The sequence below is a fragment of the Oryzias melastigma genome, linkage group LG3, assembly GCF_002922805.2.
Source record: "Oryzias melastigma strain HK-1 linkage group LG3, ASM292280v2, whole genome shotgun sequence".
NCBI lineage: Eukaryota > Metazoa > Chordata > Actinopteri > Beloniformes > Adrianichthyidae > Oryzias > Oryzias melastigma.
The window spans coordinates 11,998,596-12,018,432 of NC_050514.1; the positions used below are offsets into that span (position 1 = coordinate 11,998,596).

Sequence of the window (19,837 nt, forward strand, 5' to 3'; positions counted from 1 at the left end):
GAAAAAGTTTCTAAAAAAGCGACGCCTTTGTGTGTGTGCTTGTTATCAACAGTTGACGGGGACCCAACAAAACTGGTGGATCGACATGAGGCAGAGTGTGCGAGGCTTCGCTCCGTCGTAAGCTAAAGCAGACGCTCGCTTTTTCACAGATGCAAGCTGGCACATCGAAATAATAACCCAACCTGTGTATGTTCTAGCTACGCCCAAAAGTACTTCTATCGCTCCTTCCTCTTGGGTCAGTGCACCGCCATCAGTACGGACGGTCCCCTTTCACGTGAGTCACATGTCTGTTTGAAAGAGGACGATGGTAAAAATCTAAACATTTCTTCACGGAATTCAACGGGTCCCACTCCAATCATCTTTAGATGTTTTGTAAAAGCATTCACAGAGGTCTTTTAATTATGATTAGGTCGTTTTTAGGCCAAATAAAAAAAACTGTAGTTTTCTAGGTTATAGTTTCTGCAGAGCGGCAGGAGTTCATTAGTAATTGGCCTTTGTGGGCGGGACAGTTGGCTTGGAGTAAGCCTGCCCGCACTTAGTGTCATCCATCTGTTTACATGTTGCTGATTGTAGTTTCTACATCACACCTACAAACTTTTTCCAGCAGCTTTTTTTTTGTCTGCTCCTTATTCACCACAATTTTAATAAAAAAAATGCCATTTTAAGCTTAGTTTTCATCATACATGATAAGAAAATATGCCAGAAGAAAATGTTAAAAACACAATTTTACTCGGAGTGAGTCTTTAAAGAGAAGCAGAAAATGTATTTAAGGAAACTACTTTCAGGAGAATTGCACCTGTTTAAAAAAAAAGCAAAAATTCTAGTTTTTCAGGGTGGCGTTAGTTTCATGATTTTTGCTCAGTGTCTAAAGTTTACCATCATATATTCTAATATATTTAATTAGTTAAGGGAAATTATTTTTTACCAAAGTAAAAAAAAGAAAAGAAAAAAAGATGTTTCCTTGTTTTTGTTGACCTAAATAAATAAATTGCTGACTATTATGTGTGTAATTAGAGCCACATTCTACATATTCAAACTTTACTTTTTAAAAAATTAACTAAAGAAGTTAGTTTTTATATGCAACAAGAAAAGAAAAAGACAACTGCTAGTGTTGTCAGGGGCTGAAAAATCCTTGCATGGTGATCCAAAGTTGTAATCTCCAGTCTGCTCTTTTCCTCTCGTTTTACAGAGTTTAGTTGCCAGCAGAAATTCCCCTTTGTCTGTGAAAGACGCAACATCACATTAGTGGAGAAAAACCCTCTGCTGCCTCAGCCTGGAGGAACATCCTGTAAAGCCAACGCCTTGTCCTTCAGAAATAAGGTCAGAGACTTCCTCCTCGTTTAATGCCAGACATCTAGCTGCAGATTAGCTCCTAATCTCCCAGTTGGAACAACGTCCAAACCACTGGGAGATGATATGTGTTACTCTTTAAAAGAAATTTCCCAAATGTAAGAACCATCTGAGAGTTAGAGCAGAAGTTTGGACCATAAAAGTGATTTACAATCTGGCTTGTCACACAAGTTATTGAACTCTGATCATAAATGCATCCATTTCTGAACCTGGTCTAATCTGACTTGTGTCTTCCAGTGCTACACACTGATGAAATTTGACGTCGCAATGCCGTTCAAAACTGCCAGTGAGGAATGCCAGTCTCTAGGGGAAACCTTGGTCACAATAACCGATCAGGTGGAACAAGGTGAGGACTGTTTTTCCACAATCTTAAAATTTTATTCTGTTTTTATTGTATGTTAAAAATGTTTAATCCAATGATAGGAAGACAATGTTGGAGCTACATTGCGGATACTTTTTTTGTGTGCAATTTTGCATGGTTTTGCTGTTTCCTTATTTGCTGTCAATAATCCTGTAATAAATGCATTTAGCTTTCCAGATTGACATAAATATTCATCCCAATTAGACCTTTGTTTTCATTCTATAAAACTTAACTTTTTAATGAAGATTTGAACTTTGAGAGTTTAAACAACAGAGAAAAGTAAAAACATGTTCATGTCTGTCTAAATAAAGTGTAGTGTGTTGGGAAGAGTTAAGAGCCTTAAAGGGTAACCAAACCCTACATGAACTCTTTATTAGCTGTTCATCTCTATAAATGTGGCTTTAAAAGTATTGTCTGTTGGTCATTGCCAAAGTTTTTAACAAATTAAAATAAACTTGTTTAATTCTTGAAAAGATAGTAAAAGACTGTATGTGTGCTGCCCCTACAGGTCGAAACAAGGTATTACATTTGAGTTTTGTGATTGGTCAAACCATTTAAGTACCACGTCATGATACAACAGTCCTGTTTATAGGAAAATCCAGTCAGAGACCAATGTGCAGACAGTGGGTGGAGTCGGCCTCCATCTTCCCTGTTTGGTTACCCTTTAAAACATCTTGAATCCTACTTTGCAGATTTCCCCTTCCACTGGTTGTCTTCAGAACAAAACTCTGTAAAGATCCTAAAGACAAATGTTGATGGCTTTTTCCTGTCTGCGTTTGTGTGTTTTAGACTTCATCAACACCCTCCTGCCAAAGATGAGAAACATGTCCAAAATATGGATCGGCCTGAAAATCCGTCCGGGTGAGAGCTCGTGGGTGGACCAATCTCCGATCACCTACTTGAACTTTAACCCCCTGCTGCTGGGAATGCAGAGGGGCATAGACTCCATGGTAAGGCCCTCTAGTTCTACTGTCTAAACCCTCACCGGTGTTGTCAGACTTAAATTTTTCCCTGTTTTTCACATGTGGAGAGTTTGGACATGTGCGTGTTCCTGATCAATAACGGCAGCTCTGAAACGCTGGGCACCTGGGATTATTCTTCCTGCAGTCTGCCACAGAATCTGGGAATCTGCCAACATTACGCCGGTAATTAGTCCTGTTTAAAGCTTTGACTTGTATAAGAACTCTAAAGCTACATACACCCTGGGCATGTGACGCGAGTTACACACAGTCTTGATTTGGTGTTCACACTGGACAACCAGGGAGGGGCTTCTTCTTCTTTTGCTACAGTTTACTGGCACTTGTTACATTTTTACTCAATGAAATGCTTTTTCCCAAATCCTTCATTCTGTCCTCTTCAGATAAAGTGGAGCACGTTGTCTCTGAGAAGCCTTTCAAAGTGAACGGCCAGACCTTCCAGTTGATTTTCCAAAACCTCACTTGGTTCAACGCTCTGGAGAAATGCAAGAACATTGGAATGGTTCTGGCGAGCGTGTCCGATGTCTTAGTGCAGTCTTCCCTCAGTGTCAACGTCAGCAATGCCCAAACCCCCATGTGGATCGGCCTTCATAGCAAAGATGTGAGTGTTTGAAGAAAGCGCCGTCGTCTTGATTCACTGTTTGTTTTCTGAGCCTCTTCCACGTCCCGTTCTCAGAATGGAATGAACTTCGTCTGGGCTGACCACAGTCACACGGTGTACAGTCGCTGGTCTTCCGAGGCCAGCGAAGGCTTCTGTGTTTACTTGGACACCGACGGCTTCTGGAAAGCCACAGAGTGTATGGAGGAACTCGGTGGGGCCATCTGCTACAAACCAAACGGTAAGGCAGCGCCAGGAATAACTGGGATGTGTTTACAAAGCCTAACTGTGGCGCTTAGAAACAGAAAACATTAATCGAAAAAAGAAAATGCAAAACAAACTTCTTCAAAGATTTTTTGGAATACAAACACAGAGTTGTTACTTCTCAAAGTGAAGCAAGAAACGTCTGGAAACATTCAAACATGAAACCCTACACTAATTAAACAGTTGCAAACCGGATTTTCAGTTTATTTTGGCAACAGGATGTAAAACTCTTGCAGGGGAAATTTAGAAAGTCCTTCTGTTTTTTTCCCCTTTGAGGTAAAAAGGAGCTCAAATAAGATTTGAACATGGAGTTAATGCCTAAAAAAGCCAAATTTGAATATTATTTGATTCCTCTTTTCTTCTAGATGTTTGTAAATTGATGTTTGTGACAGTTTAAAACTGCTTTTTAGTGCACTTCTTTGACCAAAAGACGCAGAAAGAAAAGTGGAATTCAAAGTGTGACTTCTGGATGTTACAGATCCCAGCATCACTCCCAGCCAGGGCTCTGTGAAGTGTCCTCACGCCATGAATGGACCAAACTGGATCCCCTGGGGGAAGAACTGCTACACCTTCCAGCTGGTGCCTTCACGATGGGACTCATTTCAGAGTGACCCAATCAACAACACCTGCACCAAACTCCGTAAGCGTTTGCTTCATGGTATTTTCTGAAGCAAAAGCACTAACGCCGCCGCTGCTCATCACACTGTCATCACCTGCAGATCCAGACGCCGACATCCTGACCATTCGGAACGAAGAGGAGAACGAGTTTGTTCGGAGAATGCTCCAAAACTTCCAGTCCTTGGTTCAGTTTGTCTGGCTGGGAATGTTCAAAGATGACGTTGGTTGGTATTTTACTTACTGTATTTTTTAGAATATAAGTCACACATGTATAATAAAGAATGAAAAAGCGATACATAAGTCGCTCCGGAGTATGAGTTGCACTTTTGAGAGAAGAGTGCAACACTTCTGAACAAATCCACCAAGCCCAGCATAATGCTGAGCTCACAATGAAAGCGATTCAGGCGTCAAATTTGCATCCGCTGCAGCTTTTGATTAAATGTTTAACGCTTCTCCAAAGATGTGTTCATACAGTAGACGCTCCCGTAATACTTGGGAGAAGCTACCGCTAAGTTTTTAGCACCATTGCTCCTTGGAGGCATTGACTGTATATCTCATTTACAATGCATGGAAGGTGTTGAGAGATCAAGTTTATTGATTTTGAAGAGCTCCACAAAATCATTGATTAATCGTCCGTCTCCATGTTGGGTCCATGAGATCATTCTGCCTTTTTTTTTTTTTAAAGTGATCCTTTACCTTGTACTCCAGGAGGTGCATTTGAATGACGGCGATTTCAGCACCACTTCTGTGTCTCTGTAACTCAGTTTGATCCATTAATCTGAGGAAGAAAAAAATAAAAACAAGATTTAAAATGTCTTGATGCAAATAAGAAAAATATCATAAAGTTCAGGAGAAGAACAATCAGATTCTCAGACCGCAAGCCACAATTTTCGAATGTCCAGAGACAAAAATTGGTGACCACAAATGACAGAACTTCCAATTCTGAACACAGAAAGAAATAAAAAAGCTCAATAGACCTAAAATGAAACAAGTTATGACTATTTTACGTCTTAAGCATCACCTCTGTTTTGCGGATATAAAGCAATGGAAAAACTTGGGAATCACAGGTAGAACTATCAAGGTTTTTTTTGTCTTTTTAGGTACTACAGCTACAAGTGATTTAGCAATTTTTAATATTTTTAGAAGATTGTTCAATTTGTTATTACATGCTTTATGTCTGCCGGTGCATCTAATTATTCTGTGTGGGTGCTGCTTATCACGCTCATTAATGTCATTTGTCTGGATGAGACATGTGGGACTTGGGTGTACAGCTAAGAATGCCGCGCTGTTCATCAAGTATACTTAATGTTTAGGGGGGTGATTTTGGGGACCTAATTTACCTTGTACCTTTCACGAAGCTGTGAAATCGATCCAAAGTCAGAAGAAAGTTGCTGTTGGCTCACAATTGTCGGCTAAGTCCACTGTACCTTGTTCCGAATCAAAATTGAAGTAGTGTAAGCTGTCTCAGTAACCACGGCGACGTGTATATTAACGCTGCAAATTTTTCGATCTGGAAACCAAGTTCTTCAGTGGAAAAGTGTACATGACACCTTTTACAGTTCTCCATGTTTGATTTGGACAGCACTTCTTCTTCTGTAATAGTGTCAGTAGCAAATACGGATACACAGACCTACAGTGCCCTCTAGTGGTTGTTAGTAGGAAACATTTGCTTGAGGGCAACCAGAAGTTAGTATATAGGTTTTACAAAATCCCATATAAGTCGCACCCCTGGCCAAACTATACCGAAAACAGCGACTTATACCTGGTAAAATGTAGATGTTTGTTTTATGTTTCTGAATTCTTCTAAACAGCTGTAATGTTTAATTAATTTTACACCAGCATCTGTCAGGAGTTTTAAAACCGTTTCTTCTGCTCCAGATAACCAGACGCGGTGGTACGATGGCACCGTTGTCCAGTATTCCAAGTGGGAAGGAGGCAGACCATTCTTGGATTCCTCCTTCATGGCCGGTATCACCACCGACGGCACCTGGATCCTCATCACAAGCGAGAATATGTATGCAGAGTTCAAGCAGAAGACGATTGTGAGCTGCAAGCTGGATAACGGTAAAACAAATCGTGTGTCACACCAACGCACAGAATATGTTTGCACATCTGTTTGAGCGCATCTAAAGGAAAGTTCTCTCCTTGATTGTGAAGAAGTCAAACAGGAGTACAACCGATCGCCTAAAGACTTCCAACACTACGGCAGTTTGACCTACAAGGTTTTAACCAAAAAACTAAACTGGTACCAGGCCGTGCAGGAGTGTAGCGAGCTTGGCGGCCACCTGGCGAGTATCCACGACTTCAAGCACAACTCTCACGTTAAGCTTCTGGCTAAAACGGATGGCTTCAACCTGTGGATTGGCCTTTCTAAAGTAAGGATCTCCTGCTGCCAAATCGGAGAAAGCTGTTTTCAGAAACTTGCTGGCGTGACATCATCCCACCTGGCTTGTGTTCCCTGCAGGTCAGTAGCGTGGGCTACGAGTGGTCTGATGGGACGAAGTTCGGCTACTCTCACAACGGCTTTAATGCACACGGAGGCTCCAGCTCGGGCCAGCTGGAGGCCAGCTGTGTCTTCATCACCCCGAACGGAACCTGGATGAACACCAGCTGCAACACTATGATGGACGGCGCCATCTGCTACACCACCGCCGTCACCACCCCCACACAAAGTGAGACCGCACCTTGTTTTTCCGCTGTCTAAGTATGGCTGGAGGTCAGCCTGTTGTGGCAGACTGAAGGAAACAGCAGCAATGACTTCTGCCCCTCCATACTTCACTAACTGACCTTTTGTTTTGATGATCAACCAGGAGCTAAACTGAAAGCTGCTGCAGAAAGCAACCACTGTCCTCAAAGCAAAGGAGACTCCAAGTGGGTCCAGCATCAGAGCCACTGTTACGCAGTTGACATGCAGTGGTACAACTACTCAATCTACAGCATGGAGGATGCCAAGGCCATCTGCAAGAAGATGGGTAGGTCTTTGCTCTGTGGAATAATTGTGTATTTTAACCCACTAAGTCTCATTCCAAGCATCTTCTGACTTGTTTTCAAAGCATTCCCAATTTCTTTTAGATATGGTTATGTTGTTTTTAGCTAAAATGTAAAAAATCTGTATCATTTTTTAGGTCATAGTTTCTACATAGCAGCAGGAGTTCATAAGACATTTGCCTCTGACTGTTGGCGTGGAGTAAGCCCGCCTCATACCCCGTCATCCATCTGTTTACATGCCGTCCAGCTAGCTTACAGCCCCAAGCTAACATTTCCGGTGCAGCAAAAATCATGAGTAATATTGAAACTATCCAGCCATACAGTTTTGAGTTAGATGCCACTTCAGATTATGAAAACAAAGACATACGTGGATCTATTTCTCTAAAAGTAGATTCATCAGAATGGAGCACAGCAGGGAGCTTATGGCTTGCCGTAGTAGCTTCTACGTCACAAATACAAGATTTCACATTTTTTTCCTTTGCTCTGGTTGCAATTTTAAACTTAAGTTTTCTTTATTTATTGTAAAACCATCTTAAGAAAATGCAACAAGAGCATTTTAAAACACCAAAAACAGGATTTTCATGATTTGACAGACCTGTTTCTTTACATCTTCATCAGTTGTTGTTTTCTTGTTCCGCTGACAGATGCTGAGCTGCTGACCATCAAATCCAAAGAAGAGAATGACTTTCTGGAAAAGAGTCTCAGTGATGACCCTCTCATCACCACACATGTATGGCTCGGCGTGCAACTTGATTCCCAAGGTAGACACCATCATTCAAAAATATTTTTTTCAAACATTTTGTGTATTTTCATCCTTACTAATACGGATAGACATGTTCACTCAGAGGATGACACTGATTATACTAGTCTTATATGGTCTTTTATAATAAACACGTGTTTCTCAAAAGGTCTTATTTTGCCAGGGCACTGTTGAAAAATGAAAATATTCTTAATATTCTATCTCGCCTGATTAAGGAAAGCTTAAACTAAAAATAAATGATGCTACTATTAAAAGCTTTGATAATGGACAGCAAAAAACTAAAATAGTCCTCAAGGTGAAAGCTACAAAATCGGATTAGTAACTGTTTTTCCTAAAAACATAAAAGTTTATGATGATTTGCTATGAAAAAATCCATAATAATAAATGCAAAATTAAATCAGAAGATGGATGATTTTGCATGTATGTAGCACCTGGAGTTTATCTAGATTTTATCTATGTTCAGGTTTCATTTCATCTCTTAAATAAAAAAGTAAACTTTTGTGTTTTAAGTACAGTGGTACCTTTTACATTCTTTTTGCTGATTGGCTGTTGAACTTATTAATCAATCTACTCCAAATTGTGTTTCCTGTACAGAATGCATTCAGATTCCATTCTATAATACTGGACTTATTTTTCTAGAAAAGGTTTAAGCTTTGAGAATTTGCCTGAGAAAAGTGTGTAGTAAGGAGTTTTACGGTCTTAAAACTGCTAGAATAATCATTAAAAATAGAAATGACTTCTTCGCAGATTTTCCCTATTACAGGTTATTTTTTGAGACATTCTCCCATAAAAGTGATTGAAGCCTGTTCAGTAAAATTCATATTATGTGCTTTAGTTACATTTTAAAAATATAAAATGTTATACATGTTCTGTATTTAAGGACTCCAAAAATAATCCTAATGCTGCAGAAACGTCACTTTTGATTTAATACCTAGTCTTGAAAACTTTTTTTTTTTTAATTTTCACACATTTTTCTTTAAAGTCAAAAGGAGTGGGAGTGCTCTATCCCCATAAAAGCCCTCAGCTTATTTGAAAAAATGCACATTTTTTCTTATATCAAATACTAAAAATGCAAAGATAATTGTAAAGAGAGTGTGGTGAAACTGTTCATTTTGTGACTAAGTTTCCAATGTGTCCCTTTTTATATTTATATAAGCCATCTACCAAACCAATAATAAAATGTTTGGTCATTGTAGTGTTTACACCCCTCTGCTGTGCTGTGTGATTTCATGAATATGTAACTCTTAGTTTACAGCTGCTTCAGAACAGCTATAAAGCAAAATCCTCATTTCCAGTAGTCAGCATTGAGGTTAGATATCCTTCTTTTCCCCCGTTGTCATCATCTTTTCTTTTCCCCGTCTCAGGTAAGCCGCTTTCCTGGCAGGATGGCTCGGATCTGGCCTACAGTAACTGGAAGTCGGAGGAGACTCTCTCCGGGAAGCAGTTGGAGCGCCCCTGTGCCGTCATGATGGCAGCAGATGGTGGGGTCTGGAATCTGGTCAGCTGCAAGACGACCAGGAGTCGGGTTGTCTGCAAAACTCAAGCAAGTGAGTATGAGCGCCGAAAAAGAGAAAAAGATCGCCGTTTTGGGACGTTTGGCCTAACTCTCCATTTGAATGTTGTTCTTTAAAGATCCACTACATATTTTCTTGTAGCATTTTTCTCATCATGGAGGACATATTTAATATAAGATTAAAGCCAAAGTCTTCTTTCTCCGCTTTCATCCACTTGTAGACAAATATATCAATGTACGTCTTTGTTTTCCTCATGTTTTCCTCAATCCCGCTCACAACCAATTGAAACATTTCTATTGAGCTCCTGCAGCTCTGTAGAAAATGTCTAAAAACCTGCATAATTAAAATTAAAAGACCATTGGGAACGATTTTACAATATCAAAAAAATACAATTGGAGTGGGACTTAGCACAGAGGTTTGCAACTCGAGGCTCCTGAGCGACATGCGGTTCTTTGTTTCTCCATTATAGCTTTTTGGCTTTGAGAAAAATATTTTATTTTGAAAGGAACTTTGAAAGGAACAAATTATAATAATGAATACTTTAACAGTCACAGGAACATAAATAAAGTGTATTTTTTATCTGATAATGTGGGACTTGGTGACTCTTCTTGAGTTTTGCTAGTTTTGGCCCAAATGGCTCCTGTAGCAGTAAAGGTTGCAGACCCCTGGTTTAGCATATTCTGTGAATTTTACACCACTTTATCTGAGCTGTTTTCTGGAAGAAGAGTCACTGATGCACGATCTTTTTTTGTTTTCCTCAGAGTCTGCAGGCTCCCCCGTGGCCCTGGGTCTCTTCATCATCGTCACCATCGCTCTGGTGCTGACCATCGCCTATATCATCAAGAAGAAAAGACACCACTTCACCCCCACCATCCGCTACCAGAGGACCTTCGACCACTCAGACGCCACCAGTATAATAACAGATGCTGACTGAGCTTGCTCGACTAATCAGCCTCAGGGAATATCCATAAACCTGCCTCACGAGCATTTTACTTTCACACATCCAAACTTTTTTATTTTCTTTTTCCTGCTGGACTTTTTTTTTAACTGTAAATAGTGAATGTGAATAGCTGGCAGTATTTTCTCTTTTGAGATTTTAGTTTTTTGTTTTCTCTCTATACAAGGGCTGGAGGTGACTCTGTAATCCACGTGGATTTGCACTGATGCATGAGCTGACTTCAAACTGAAACGTAGCGCGCCATTTACACTGTGTGGTGTTCAAAAGGAATTGAATCAAACTGAAGTGTTTTGACTCCAACTAGAAACTGATGATGCTGGAAGAGGAGCATTGAACTGCAGGGGATCCATCAACTCTTCAAAGGAAACACAGTTTGTCGATTTCAGCAGCCAATAATATCCTCCACAACTTAAGGATTTTACTTGCCTTTTCTGACCGTCTGAATTTTTCAAGCTAAAGTTTACCAGCTGATTTGTTTTGGGGTTTTTTTATAAATGAGACAAACAATTCACCTTCGATTAGATTTATTGAACTAATTTATACTTCTCCTTAACTTCCAGGGATAAATGAGTCGATTATTGTTGATGGATAAGGAAAAAAACTGACTTTGAGGCCTTGTGATCAAGCTTTAATGGTAGGAAAACGTCTTAATCTCTCATGTGCATCTGTTTTATGCGCACGACTACTGATCCAAGCATGCACTTTAAAATTGTGAGGGGAAAGCAGTTCCTGCAATATGTTGAAGCACAAAGTGAGTTGTTTATTTTTTTCAGATTGCACTGTTTGCTTTGTAAATATGAGGTTTTATAACTTAAGAGTGAACCAAAGATGCTTACTATGTCAAGTGCCTGCATTTTACCTTAATGAACTGCCTTAAAAACATGTTTTTAATGCTAACCATCACTCCTACTTGTCTGTCAGCTTTAATCAGGTACGCCAAACTTTCAATAAAAATCATCTTTAAACTCTTTTTCAGTTTTTTAACAGTTAAAGCTGTCAGCATTTTGAAATGAGAACACATCCTACACCTTAACGAATTAAATATTCATTTTAATGCTTTCATTTTTACATGTGCTGACAACACACCTGCACAAAAAATGTTAATGGAAATTGAATCCATCAGTCTATAGAGGTCTGAATGTGCACAAATATGGAAAAATTGTGTGTGGTCACGACTCTTTTATAGGAAGCGTTTTACTTATCGGTTGTCTGTTCCACTTGCACAAAAACATGTGAAGATGTAAGTCTGTGTTATTTCCTAATTGAACAGTTCTTTATTGGACCTTTATTCTTTTGAACAGTGTTACCATAACGCACATAATCTCAGTCTCATCAGATGAACTCCCTGAAGTGTTGCTGAGCTTCAAACTCGAGTCAGACTTGACGGCAGTTTTGTCAACAACTTTATTCGCAAACTTAAAAGCATGAAACCAGATTTTGAGAAGCATTTATGAAACAACAGCATGTTTTAAGGGGTGACTTTTAAAACAGGAAAAGTTCTAAGGAAAACATGGAATAACCGCTTTTCTCCCCCCAAATTCATCCCAAAAGCATGGTCTTCAAGTGTCCACCACAATCAAAGTAATCATCACACGTCACAGTTGTCCTTCTGATTAACCATTAAAAGCACTTATGGTATGACCATTAGAAAGACTTGCATGTTCAATAAAGTGCATTTTTTTTGGAGAAAGAAAACGAACAAAAAAAAGAAATAGTGGTTTGAACCAACAAAACAAAACAATATTTTACAAATCTGTTGATTTTCAAATTTGCATATCTGCAAAAAGCCTCTGGCAGCAAAGGTTTTTCTGCTCTTAACGTGAAACTTTCAAAGCATGTGCAAAGCTTTAGACCTGCCAGATCACATGTGCCACTTTTTATGTTGCTCCCATAGTTAATATTCCTCCTCCAGGTCATCGTCCAAGTCGGAGAAGTCGACGGACGGTCTGTTGTCTTGCACCTCCTCGTCGCTCTCCTCGTGAGGAACTGGAAGGCAGGAACATCAAGTCACGCTGTGCAGGAGTTTATGCGGTTTATGACATACGGCAGGGTGACACTGAAAAATCTACTAGCAGCAAAAGCTGAGAGGAATTGCACAACATACTTTCAAGATTGTCCATGTGTTCATGAAGAATTCTCACCAGGTTGAATAACTGGTGAGGAAAAGAAAAGCGTCTTTTTTTTCCCAAAACAAACAGACAAAACTTTATTAATCAAACATTTCTGAATCGTGTCTGCAGAGAAAGTCCTACAGAGTAAGATCGATGTAGGAATCGTCGATTTTAGCTATTAAAATTAAAATGACAGTAGTTGGATGAGTGTGTTCTCACCCCTGCTGCATCCACTGCTCCAAGAACGTCAGAGAACCTCTGCTCACAGAAGTGCAGCAGCACCACCAGATACAGCCCACTGCTGATGAACTCATCGTATTCAGACTACAACCAGAGAAAACGAGACAAGTTAACATCACAGACTCTGAGGAACACGATGACCTAAACATTACAGCAAATGCTTGAAGTTTATGTCAAAATAAAGCAGTTGATTATTAATTTGTTCCTATCGCCCTTCTGACTTCTTTTTTTACTCTCCGTCTCTCACATCCAGAACATTATAGATCTCATCTTTTCACGTGGAGCAACTTCCTGGAGCAGCAGCTGCAGTTACATGTCAAAATGTCTTTAATCGGATCAAAGATCGGATATAGAACTGTGTACGTGGTCCTGAAAACTTCATCTGATTCTAACAAATGTTTACATATGCAATTGGAATAAATTATTTTGACATTCGCAAAATTATCTAAAATACAGGAAGCGGCGGTAGAAGAGGAAGTAGCGAGTTCCTTTGTGAACAAACAAAGCTGCAGCTTTGACAGAGATGATCATCTGAGCTTGCTCTCTTTTTCCATTATTAATACAATTTTTAAGAGATTGTTCGTTTATAATTTTCTAAATTTGTGTGGCCACCGGAGGAATGGTTAAAGTTAGACATTTAGTTTTAGATGCACTTAAGATCTGTGCGGGTAATGCATCAATGTGCATTTTGGCCGCACGTGAATATCAGCCTTTACTTAGTCTGGACACGATTGGTAACACAAGTTCACATGATTGTTTGCACGGTTTCTCAGGACGGTTTTGTATTAAAACACCACAAGTTCATACACTGTCCTGAAGCTGCTCGGAGACACAGGTCTCCAGAGAGACGCAGTTTTCCCCAGTAAATCCAGAGCGCACGCCATAATAAAGCACCCTCGCCTGTTCAAAGACATGAACCCACAACGTCCAGCTCTCTGCTCGGAGACCCGGTTCACTCGTGCAGAGCAGCCGATCGGTCCAGAACCTCCACAATGTCAATGCATGACATAAAATCCAGCGCAGTAACGACACAATCGGAATGTTTACAAGCACCTCGATCGGATCAACAATCGGTATAACCCACCTATCTCAATCGGAAGGAAATTGGATCCAAATGATTCTGATCAGGCCAGAGTATTCCAACTGCATTTTTATTCTGATCAGGCGTTTATTCCGATTTCTTGTGTCCATGTAAACACAGCTAATGACTGACAGACAATTACAATGTGGTTTTAAAGATTACTCTAAAAGTCACTTAAATGAATCATCACATCACACTGAACAGAGGAAAAGATGGATTGGCCTCTGCAAATGTATATTTATCCATTGGAAGTTACTTACTTGCACGTGGGTCCTGTACAACTCGTGGATGTCAAAGTTGTCGATGTTCAAGCGTAATTTCTCCTTACAGAGTTCACAGGTTGTGATGGCCTCGAGGTTTGTACCTGACAGGATAAAAAAAGGTTGGATTTACAACGGCGGTAAGATGGTTTTCACGGCTGAACAGATCCGTGTTTTACCTGAGCTGATTTTTGAGCGAAGCCACCTTTTGATGCATTCCTGGTGGACGTACTGCAGGCTGCCTGTGCAACGGCAAGGCTGGATCAGGGGGTTGGACGAAGACTCCTCCCCCATCTGGCAAATGCGGCACAGGTCTCCCTCCTCCTCATCCGAATCCTCCAGCAGCAGTCTGGGACAGGAACGTGTTCGTTTGGTTAGTAAAAAAACATGCGGCACAACAGAACCAAAAGCGAACGTCATAAACAGATGCCGTGCTAACGGAGCCCCTACCTCTCTTTGATTTTCAGCAGTTTCTCTTGATCCCTGCTGGAAATGCTTTTGGGATCTTCTGGTTTACTCTCGACATCTCCCAGCTGAACCATCGATGCTGTGATCCTTTCAAACAGCCCAGCTCTGGAGCGGGGCAGGAATGAAACGGGGGCATCTTCCAGTTCTGGCAGGCTTTCCCGCTCCAGTCTGCAGGAACGGCCTGTGGACAAAGCCTCCAAACCAACTGCTCCTTCCACTTCGTCATCCTCTTCTTCCTCCTCCTCCTCTTCCTCATCCTCTTCATCCTCCTCTTGGGATGACTGGTGTTCATCCCACCTTCTCAGTAAAGTGTGGCTGGAGCCTTCTTCTAAGCTCGATGCTGAGTGTGAACTTCCTTGTCGAGCGTGCCTTCTTAAGCGAGACAGGAGAGGAGGACAGCGGCCACGAAGGGAGGAGGAAAGCCAAGACGGACTCCATCTTCCGTTGGTGCTGCTGCTACTGCCACCAACATTCCACGTTGGCCGTGTGGGCCGAGGTGGGCCGCTGTTGTAGCTGTTGCCCTCCTGGATGGTGGAGAGGTCTGCTCTGTGATTCCTGAGGCTGCCTAAGGCCGTCTCCGAGCCTCCATTGTCAGGATCCGCCCCAGAGGTCCGGACTCCCTCATCGCTGTCCACAGACTCCCCGGAGGTGGAAGGACTGTCATCATCCAGAGAGCGAACACTGGAAGATCCGCTCGAAGAGTCTTGGCTCGATCTTCGTGAAAACAGGCGGGAGAGAAGTCGACGGGTGGAGCTACGGCCTTCTGGCTCTCCGACATCCGGAGTTGACCTTGAGGGCACGGGTTCAGGTCTGGCCAGGGGAGGGGTGTGCCAAGGGGGGGAGGAGTAGGAAGAGGAAATGCTGGAGGATTCAGAGTTTCCGGTTTGTTGTCGAGATGAGTAGCGAGTGGGTGAGTCGTTGGTGAAATGAGCGGCAGCTCTGCTGCTGAAGTTGTGCACCAGAGGAGACACTCTCTGAGGAGTGGAGGAGGACATGTGACGATTCAGAGAGCTGTCTCTCACTGTGGAGGAGGAGGAAGAGGAGGAGGAGGAGGAGAAAGACGAGGAAGTGTAGGCAGTTTCTTTTGGGCGTGCTCCTTGTGCATATGTGGACATCACCCGGTCTGTCTGATCTGAAATCAGGGAATGGAGGAGTGAATTACCCAACAGTTCCAGCTCGAACATGAATCTGACAACCTGTGAGAGTGGGAACACGTCAGCACCCGCAGAGATGCTTACACAAGGAGGGAACCAATCCTGGCGTCCTGACTCTTCTCTCTCTCAGACGTGACAGGCTGGCCTCTTCCTTCGCTTCTTGCTCTCGCCTGGACAGCAGAGTCTTCGGGGAGGAAGATGACGGCTGGGAGAACAAATGGCTTGAACTTCGAGATGAATCCAGAGGATCAATCTGTTTTTCACTGCCAACTATTAAGAAAAAGAAAAAAATCATTCAACTTTTTTACATTTATTTTTTAGAATCGCACAAACTAATCTACCCAAAAAATGTTCAGAGATTGCATCTTTATAAAAGTTAAAAAGTGTTTTCACACCAGAAACAACTGCTTCTCTGGCCCAGATCGGTATTTTTTCCTTTTATTCATGTTCTCATCACCATTTCTTCAAATGGATCAAAACTTGTAAACATAAAATGCATGTAAAGATTACTGAACCCAGTCAAAGTGTTGTGTAATAACACCCAAAATAAAAAAGTAGAGAGGAAAAAGCTTTTGTTTGTCACTAGCTTGTTTGTAAGAACACTGAGCTTCACTAGAATAATTACAATGAGACAAACCCCCTTTTTTCCCCTTAATCCTGACAAGCCAGGTGTTGTGTACCTCTGCTGCTCCCTACAGCACTGTTGAAATAGGTGGATGCCGTCATGGAGGTGCTGGCTGTTCTCGGGTACAGTCCTCTGTTACTGTATGAAAGCTTAGCCCTTTTGGAATCAGCATCATCGCTGGCATTCAGCAGACCGGATCGTGTCCCCAGCCTCTCCTCAGAATTGGTCTGAAGAAACACAAACAGTACATATTAAATATAAATAAATAAAAGTTCTTTAAATGACTTAAATCCTGTAAAAATAACAAAACTACAGCAAAATGCAAGAAACCTTGATACCATTTTGCTCCTGCTGCTGTAGGATGATTCGTAGGGTCGGTCGTAGGATCTGGTGGAGGACGACAAAGATGGCAGCTTCCAGCTGCTGGAGCGAGCGTCAGCGCTGCTGTAATCTCGCGATGAGCTCAAAAGACGTGAAGTCTAAAAGAAAAAAAAGTGTTTCTTGTCATTTGTGCTCAGGAGAACATGTGGGTTAAGAAGCTCACAGATGATTAAAAAAAGCCTACTCTCTGTGGTTTTACACTTTTGCAACCCTGCATCAACATCAGAAATGAAAGCAAAGGCTCTTGATAGTTAAGCTCAAGGCCACCACCCAGTGTTACCAAGAAGGTCACTGGAAACATTAGGTGAAGCATTAAAAAGCAGGTCGGTACACTTGAAAACAAAACCAAGTTGTGATCTCGGCTTTACCAAGACAAACGTCTGCATACGCCCTTTATTTGATTTATGGAACTTGACAACAGTCCTGTTTGACATTTCGGACAGGGTTGACTAATTTAAGTAAAAAAAAAAAAAACACAATAATTATAATAATCATAAAAATAACAACAATTGCTGCCTACCATAGAATTTAATAGGCAAAAACTTCAACATTTTTTGGACTGCTGGGAATAAAAACAGAAACCATCTGAAAGTCCCACAGAAGATAGTGTTACTTTCTTCTGAAAGGGACTTTGATGGCACGCAGGACTAAAATACACAGTGTATCTAGGCTGTCCTATAAAAAGATTTGCAAAAGTGCCGGCTGCTGCAGCACTGATCAGTTACTGTTCTCTACAGAGATCCTGTAAAGAGTCATTTAAACGTCTACTTTCTAGAAGATACTAAAAGAGCTCTTAAAATGCAGTGGAACTTAAAAGTACCAAGAAGTGCTGCAATTTTTGGATTTTTTTAAAAATAAATTATGTTACAATTCCATCAAAAACAAGAGGAAAAAACAGATAAAATCCAAAATGATTTCTTTAAGGTCAATCTGAAGACTTAGATCCACCGAGAAACAAATGCAGATAAAAAATAGATTCAAATACTTTAAATAAAATGTCAGATTACCGGCTTGTCCATATCTGTCTTGAAAGGTGATGATGCTCTTGGGATGCGGTCGTTATTTAGCATGGTCTCCCTGTTGTACAGCCTGGTGGAGCTCAAGGATGAGGACACAGGTGGACTGGGAGTACTGAACGTGTAGGAGGATCTCGAACCGGAGAGACAAAAGGGAAGTCTACGAGACCTGGAGTCCATCGCGGTTTTTCTCGAACCCTGGAAAGTCAGGACTTAAGATCAAAATGTGTTCACCCTAAAATGCTGTCTTCATAAGCAACTCAAGGTGTAGAGTTGCAAACAGGAAGTCGGTCTCATAAATGAGCGACGCACCCATGCAACGAGAGGATGTTTCTAATTCTCTGCACAGAGTGCTGAATGGCCTGCAGGTTCCCAGTCTGTTCAATAACAAGGCTTGGTGGGGAGCAGCATGCTGAGGTGTCTGATTTGTCCCTGTTAACAGTAAAACCAGCCTCGCTGCAGCATCTTCAACTTAGCATGAGGGCCACCGCCTATTTCTGGAAGCATGAACTCTGTCACATGAATATGACACCAGCAACACACTCTTGGATAAGCACTTGCACAAACAAGGATAGCCGACATCAACAAGGTGCACTCATGTTTTATTGCTTCACAGAATTAAGATTAGAAGTTACAACATTCTCCCTGCTCTGATAAGGAATTATAGCTGCTAGTTGATGCTCGATACCAGCTGCGTTTAAGGAGAAATTTAGTTATAACTTATTATTTTAAACGCTTGGGGTATAAGTTAGCTTAACTGCGATAGGTTTTATGGCTAAAACAATGATGAAATTAAGAAATGAAAAGGTCCAGGAACACTTTAAATGGCATCTCAAAATTATTATTTTGTAAATCCCATCAACACAAAGCAAGAGTCCAAACTACACAGCATTCACAGTTTATGAGTTTTAGCCGAATCAGTACTGTTGGTGACTATTTTGTACTAGCTAGCTCGGCTAATTATCTATACATTGATTAAGCTGCTTTTGTAGGTGGAAAAAACGCCCAGAGGTTATTTTTGATGCGTTGCAGCACAATATAGATGCGTATGCTAAAGAGGAGATGAAAAAAAAGCCGTTTAAAAACAACGCAGCAAATTCAGCTACATTCAACTCTAAGCTAGCACGTACCGAGAACAGCGAGTTCGTCTCTTTTTAAGGCCGTGTTTCAGTTTTACATGCAAAATATAAGCACGCGTAAGAAAACTTAAAGCTAACAAAAGTGGCGTTCAGTCACGTCCTCTTTTAAACATTTGCTTTGCGATTAAAGATTTAGCACTAGCTTAGCGGGTATCCTTTATCACTTCCTGCTTGTCACTGTTGCTTGTTCTGAGTTGAAAACAAAGCGAAATTAAAACACGTTTGGAGGTTAACCTAACTACTATACAAACTAGGTTGTTTTCTGCGTTGTTTGTTAAGAAAATGCTCGAGTAAGTATATCACAAATAAGTAAATTCGATTGTTTATCGACGATAAAATATTTAGCAACCGCGGGTGATAAGCCCAGCTAGCTTCGAACCTATCTAGCCCGTCTTGACATTTAAAGTCAGTGAATGACGATGAAAGTAAGTGAGGATTAACGAATACGATTAAAAACGTGGGACGATAAGTTAAATAAAATAAAATGTAACCCACTTTAAGAGCAAACCTTCTTGTTTCAGCAAACCAGCGACGATGGCGTCTTTGTTGGCCGCTGTTTACGCACAGCGTCGAGTGTTTTGCGTTGACCTGGTGGGCGCGGCTTGAACGCCTGTTTATATGGTTCAGGCTGCGATTGAGCAAGATTTGTATAAAACTTTATTCATCATACCATAAAAAACAAACAAGTTTTAATTTGAAATTTGGGACAAAAAAGGCCAACATCAAATATGAAATTTTGTGATACTTTTTAACTACATTTTGTGATATTTTATGAAACAATAATGTCATTTTTTGTTATCTGTCACAGCACTTGGAGGAGTTTTGTTACTTAAATTAACAACACATCTGTCATCTTCACTTTTTTATTTCTTAAATTAAAACGTCCAAAGATACGTTTAATGTAACAAAATTAATGTTTTATCAATCATATATTTTTTTCTTTCTTTAAATTACCACGAAGATGATCTATTTTT

General features: G+C 40.9%; 2 protein-coding genes across 4 annotated transcripts in view; one reads left to right on the top strand and one right to left on the bottom strand.

Annotated features, from left to right (window-relative positions):
* The window catches only part of ly75 (lymphocyte antigen 75), a 27,923-nt gene extending 16,564 nt beyond the window's left edge, over positions 1-11,359 (top strand). Inside the window, exons 20-35 of the mRNA XM_024294907.2 lie at positions 198-274; positions 1,190-1,320; positions 1,588-1,696; positions 2,501-2,661; positions 2,742-2,856; positions 3,072-3,289; positions 3,365-3,527; positions 4,029-4,190; positions 4,270-4,392; positions 6,047-6,232; positions 6,326-6,543; positions 6,633-6,840; positions 6,979-7,140; positions 7,801-7,917; positions 9,281-9,463; positions 10,192-11,359. Of these exons, the coding sequence (XP_024150675.1) occupies positions 198-274; positions 1,190-1,320; positions 1,588-1,696; positions 2,501-2,661; positions 2,742-2,856; positions 3,072-3,289; positions 3,365-3,527; positions 4,029-4,190; positions 4,270-4,392; positions 6,047-6,232; positions 6,326-6,543; positions 6,633-6,840; positions 6,979-7,140; positions 7,801-7,917; positions 9,281-9,463; positions 10,192-10,364 (2,506 nt within the window). The 3' untranslated portion in view covers positions 10,365-11,359. The remainder of the gene's footprint in view (positions 1-197; positions 275-1,189; positions 1,321-1,587; positions 1,697-2,500; positions 2,662-2,741; positions 2,857-3,071; positions 3,290-3,364; positions 3,528-4,028; positions 4,191-4,269; positions 4,393-6,046; positions 6,233-6,325; positions 6,544-6,632; positions 6,841-6,978; positions 7,141-7,800; positions 7,918-9,280; positions 9,464-10,191) is intronic.
* Positions 11,360-11,773: 414 nt separating this feature from the next.
* Positions 11,774-19,504, bottom strand: marchf7 (membrane-associated ring finger (C3HC4) 7). 3 transcript variants are annotated; one of them, XM_024294910.2, is made up of 11 exons: positions 19,359-19,504; positions 17,716-17,922; positions 16,666-16,806; positions 16,383-16,554; positions 15,787-15,972; positions 14,531-15,680; positions 14,260-14,429; positions 14,081-14,184; positions 12,719-12,823; positions 12,493-12,541; positions 11,774-12,374 (listed from the first exon to the last, which is right to left on the bottom strand). In XM_024294910.2, exons 2-11 carry the CDS (start codon positions 17,902-17,904, stop codon positions 12,283-12,285), a joined length of 2,358 nt encoding a protein of 785 aa, XP_024150678.1. In that variant the 5' UTR covers positions 17,905-17,922; positions 19,359-19,504; the 3' UTR covers positions 11,774-12,282. The 3 variants fall into 3 exon arrangements, with proteins under 3 accessions (XP_024150678.1, XP_024150681.1, XP_024150679.1); XM_024294913.2 differs by having other exon boundaries at positions 19,372-19,479; XM_024294911.2 differs by lacking the exon at positions 19,359-19,504 and adding an exon at positions 18,037-18,156.
* Positions 19,505-19,837: the final 333 nt, after the last annotated feature.

What these genes read in the sequence shown, in the direction of transcription:
- marchf7 (XM_024294910.2), bottom strand. Translation starts at nt 17,904, where the DNA reads ATGGACTCCAGGTCTCGTAGACTTCCCTTTTGTCTCTCCGGTTCGAGA. An exon ending in TGCTGTAGGGAGCAGCAGAG is followed by an intron (nt 15,973 to 16,382) that starts GTACACAACACC and finishes TTTTCTTAATAG; the next exon opens with TTGGCAGTGAAAAACAGATT. An exon ending in CTGCTGAAAATCAAAGAGAG is followed by an intron (nt 14,430 to 14,530) that starts GTAGGGGCTCCG and finishes TTCCTGTCCCAG; the next exon opens with ACTGCTGCTGGAGGATTCGG.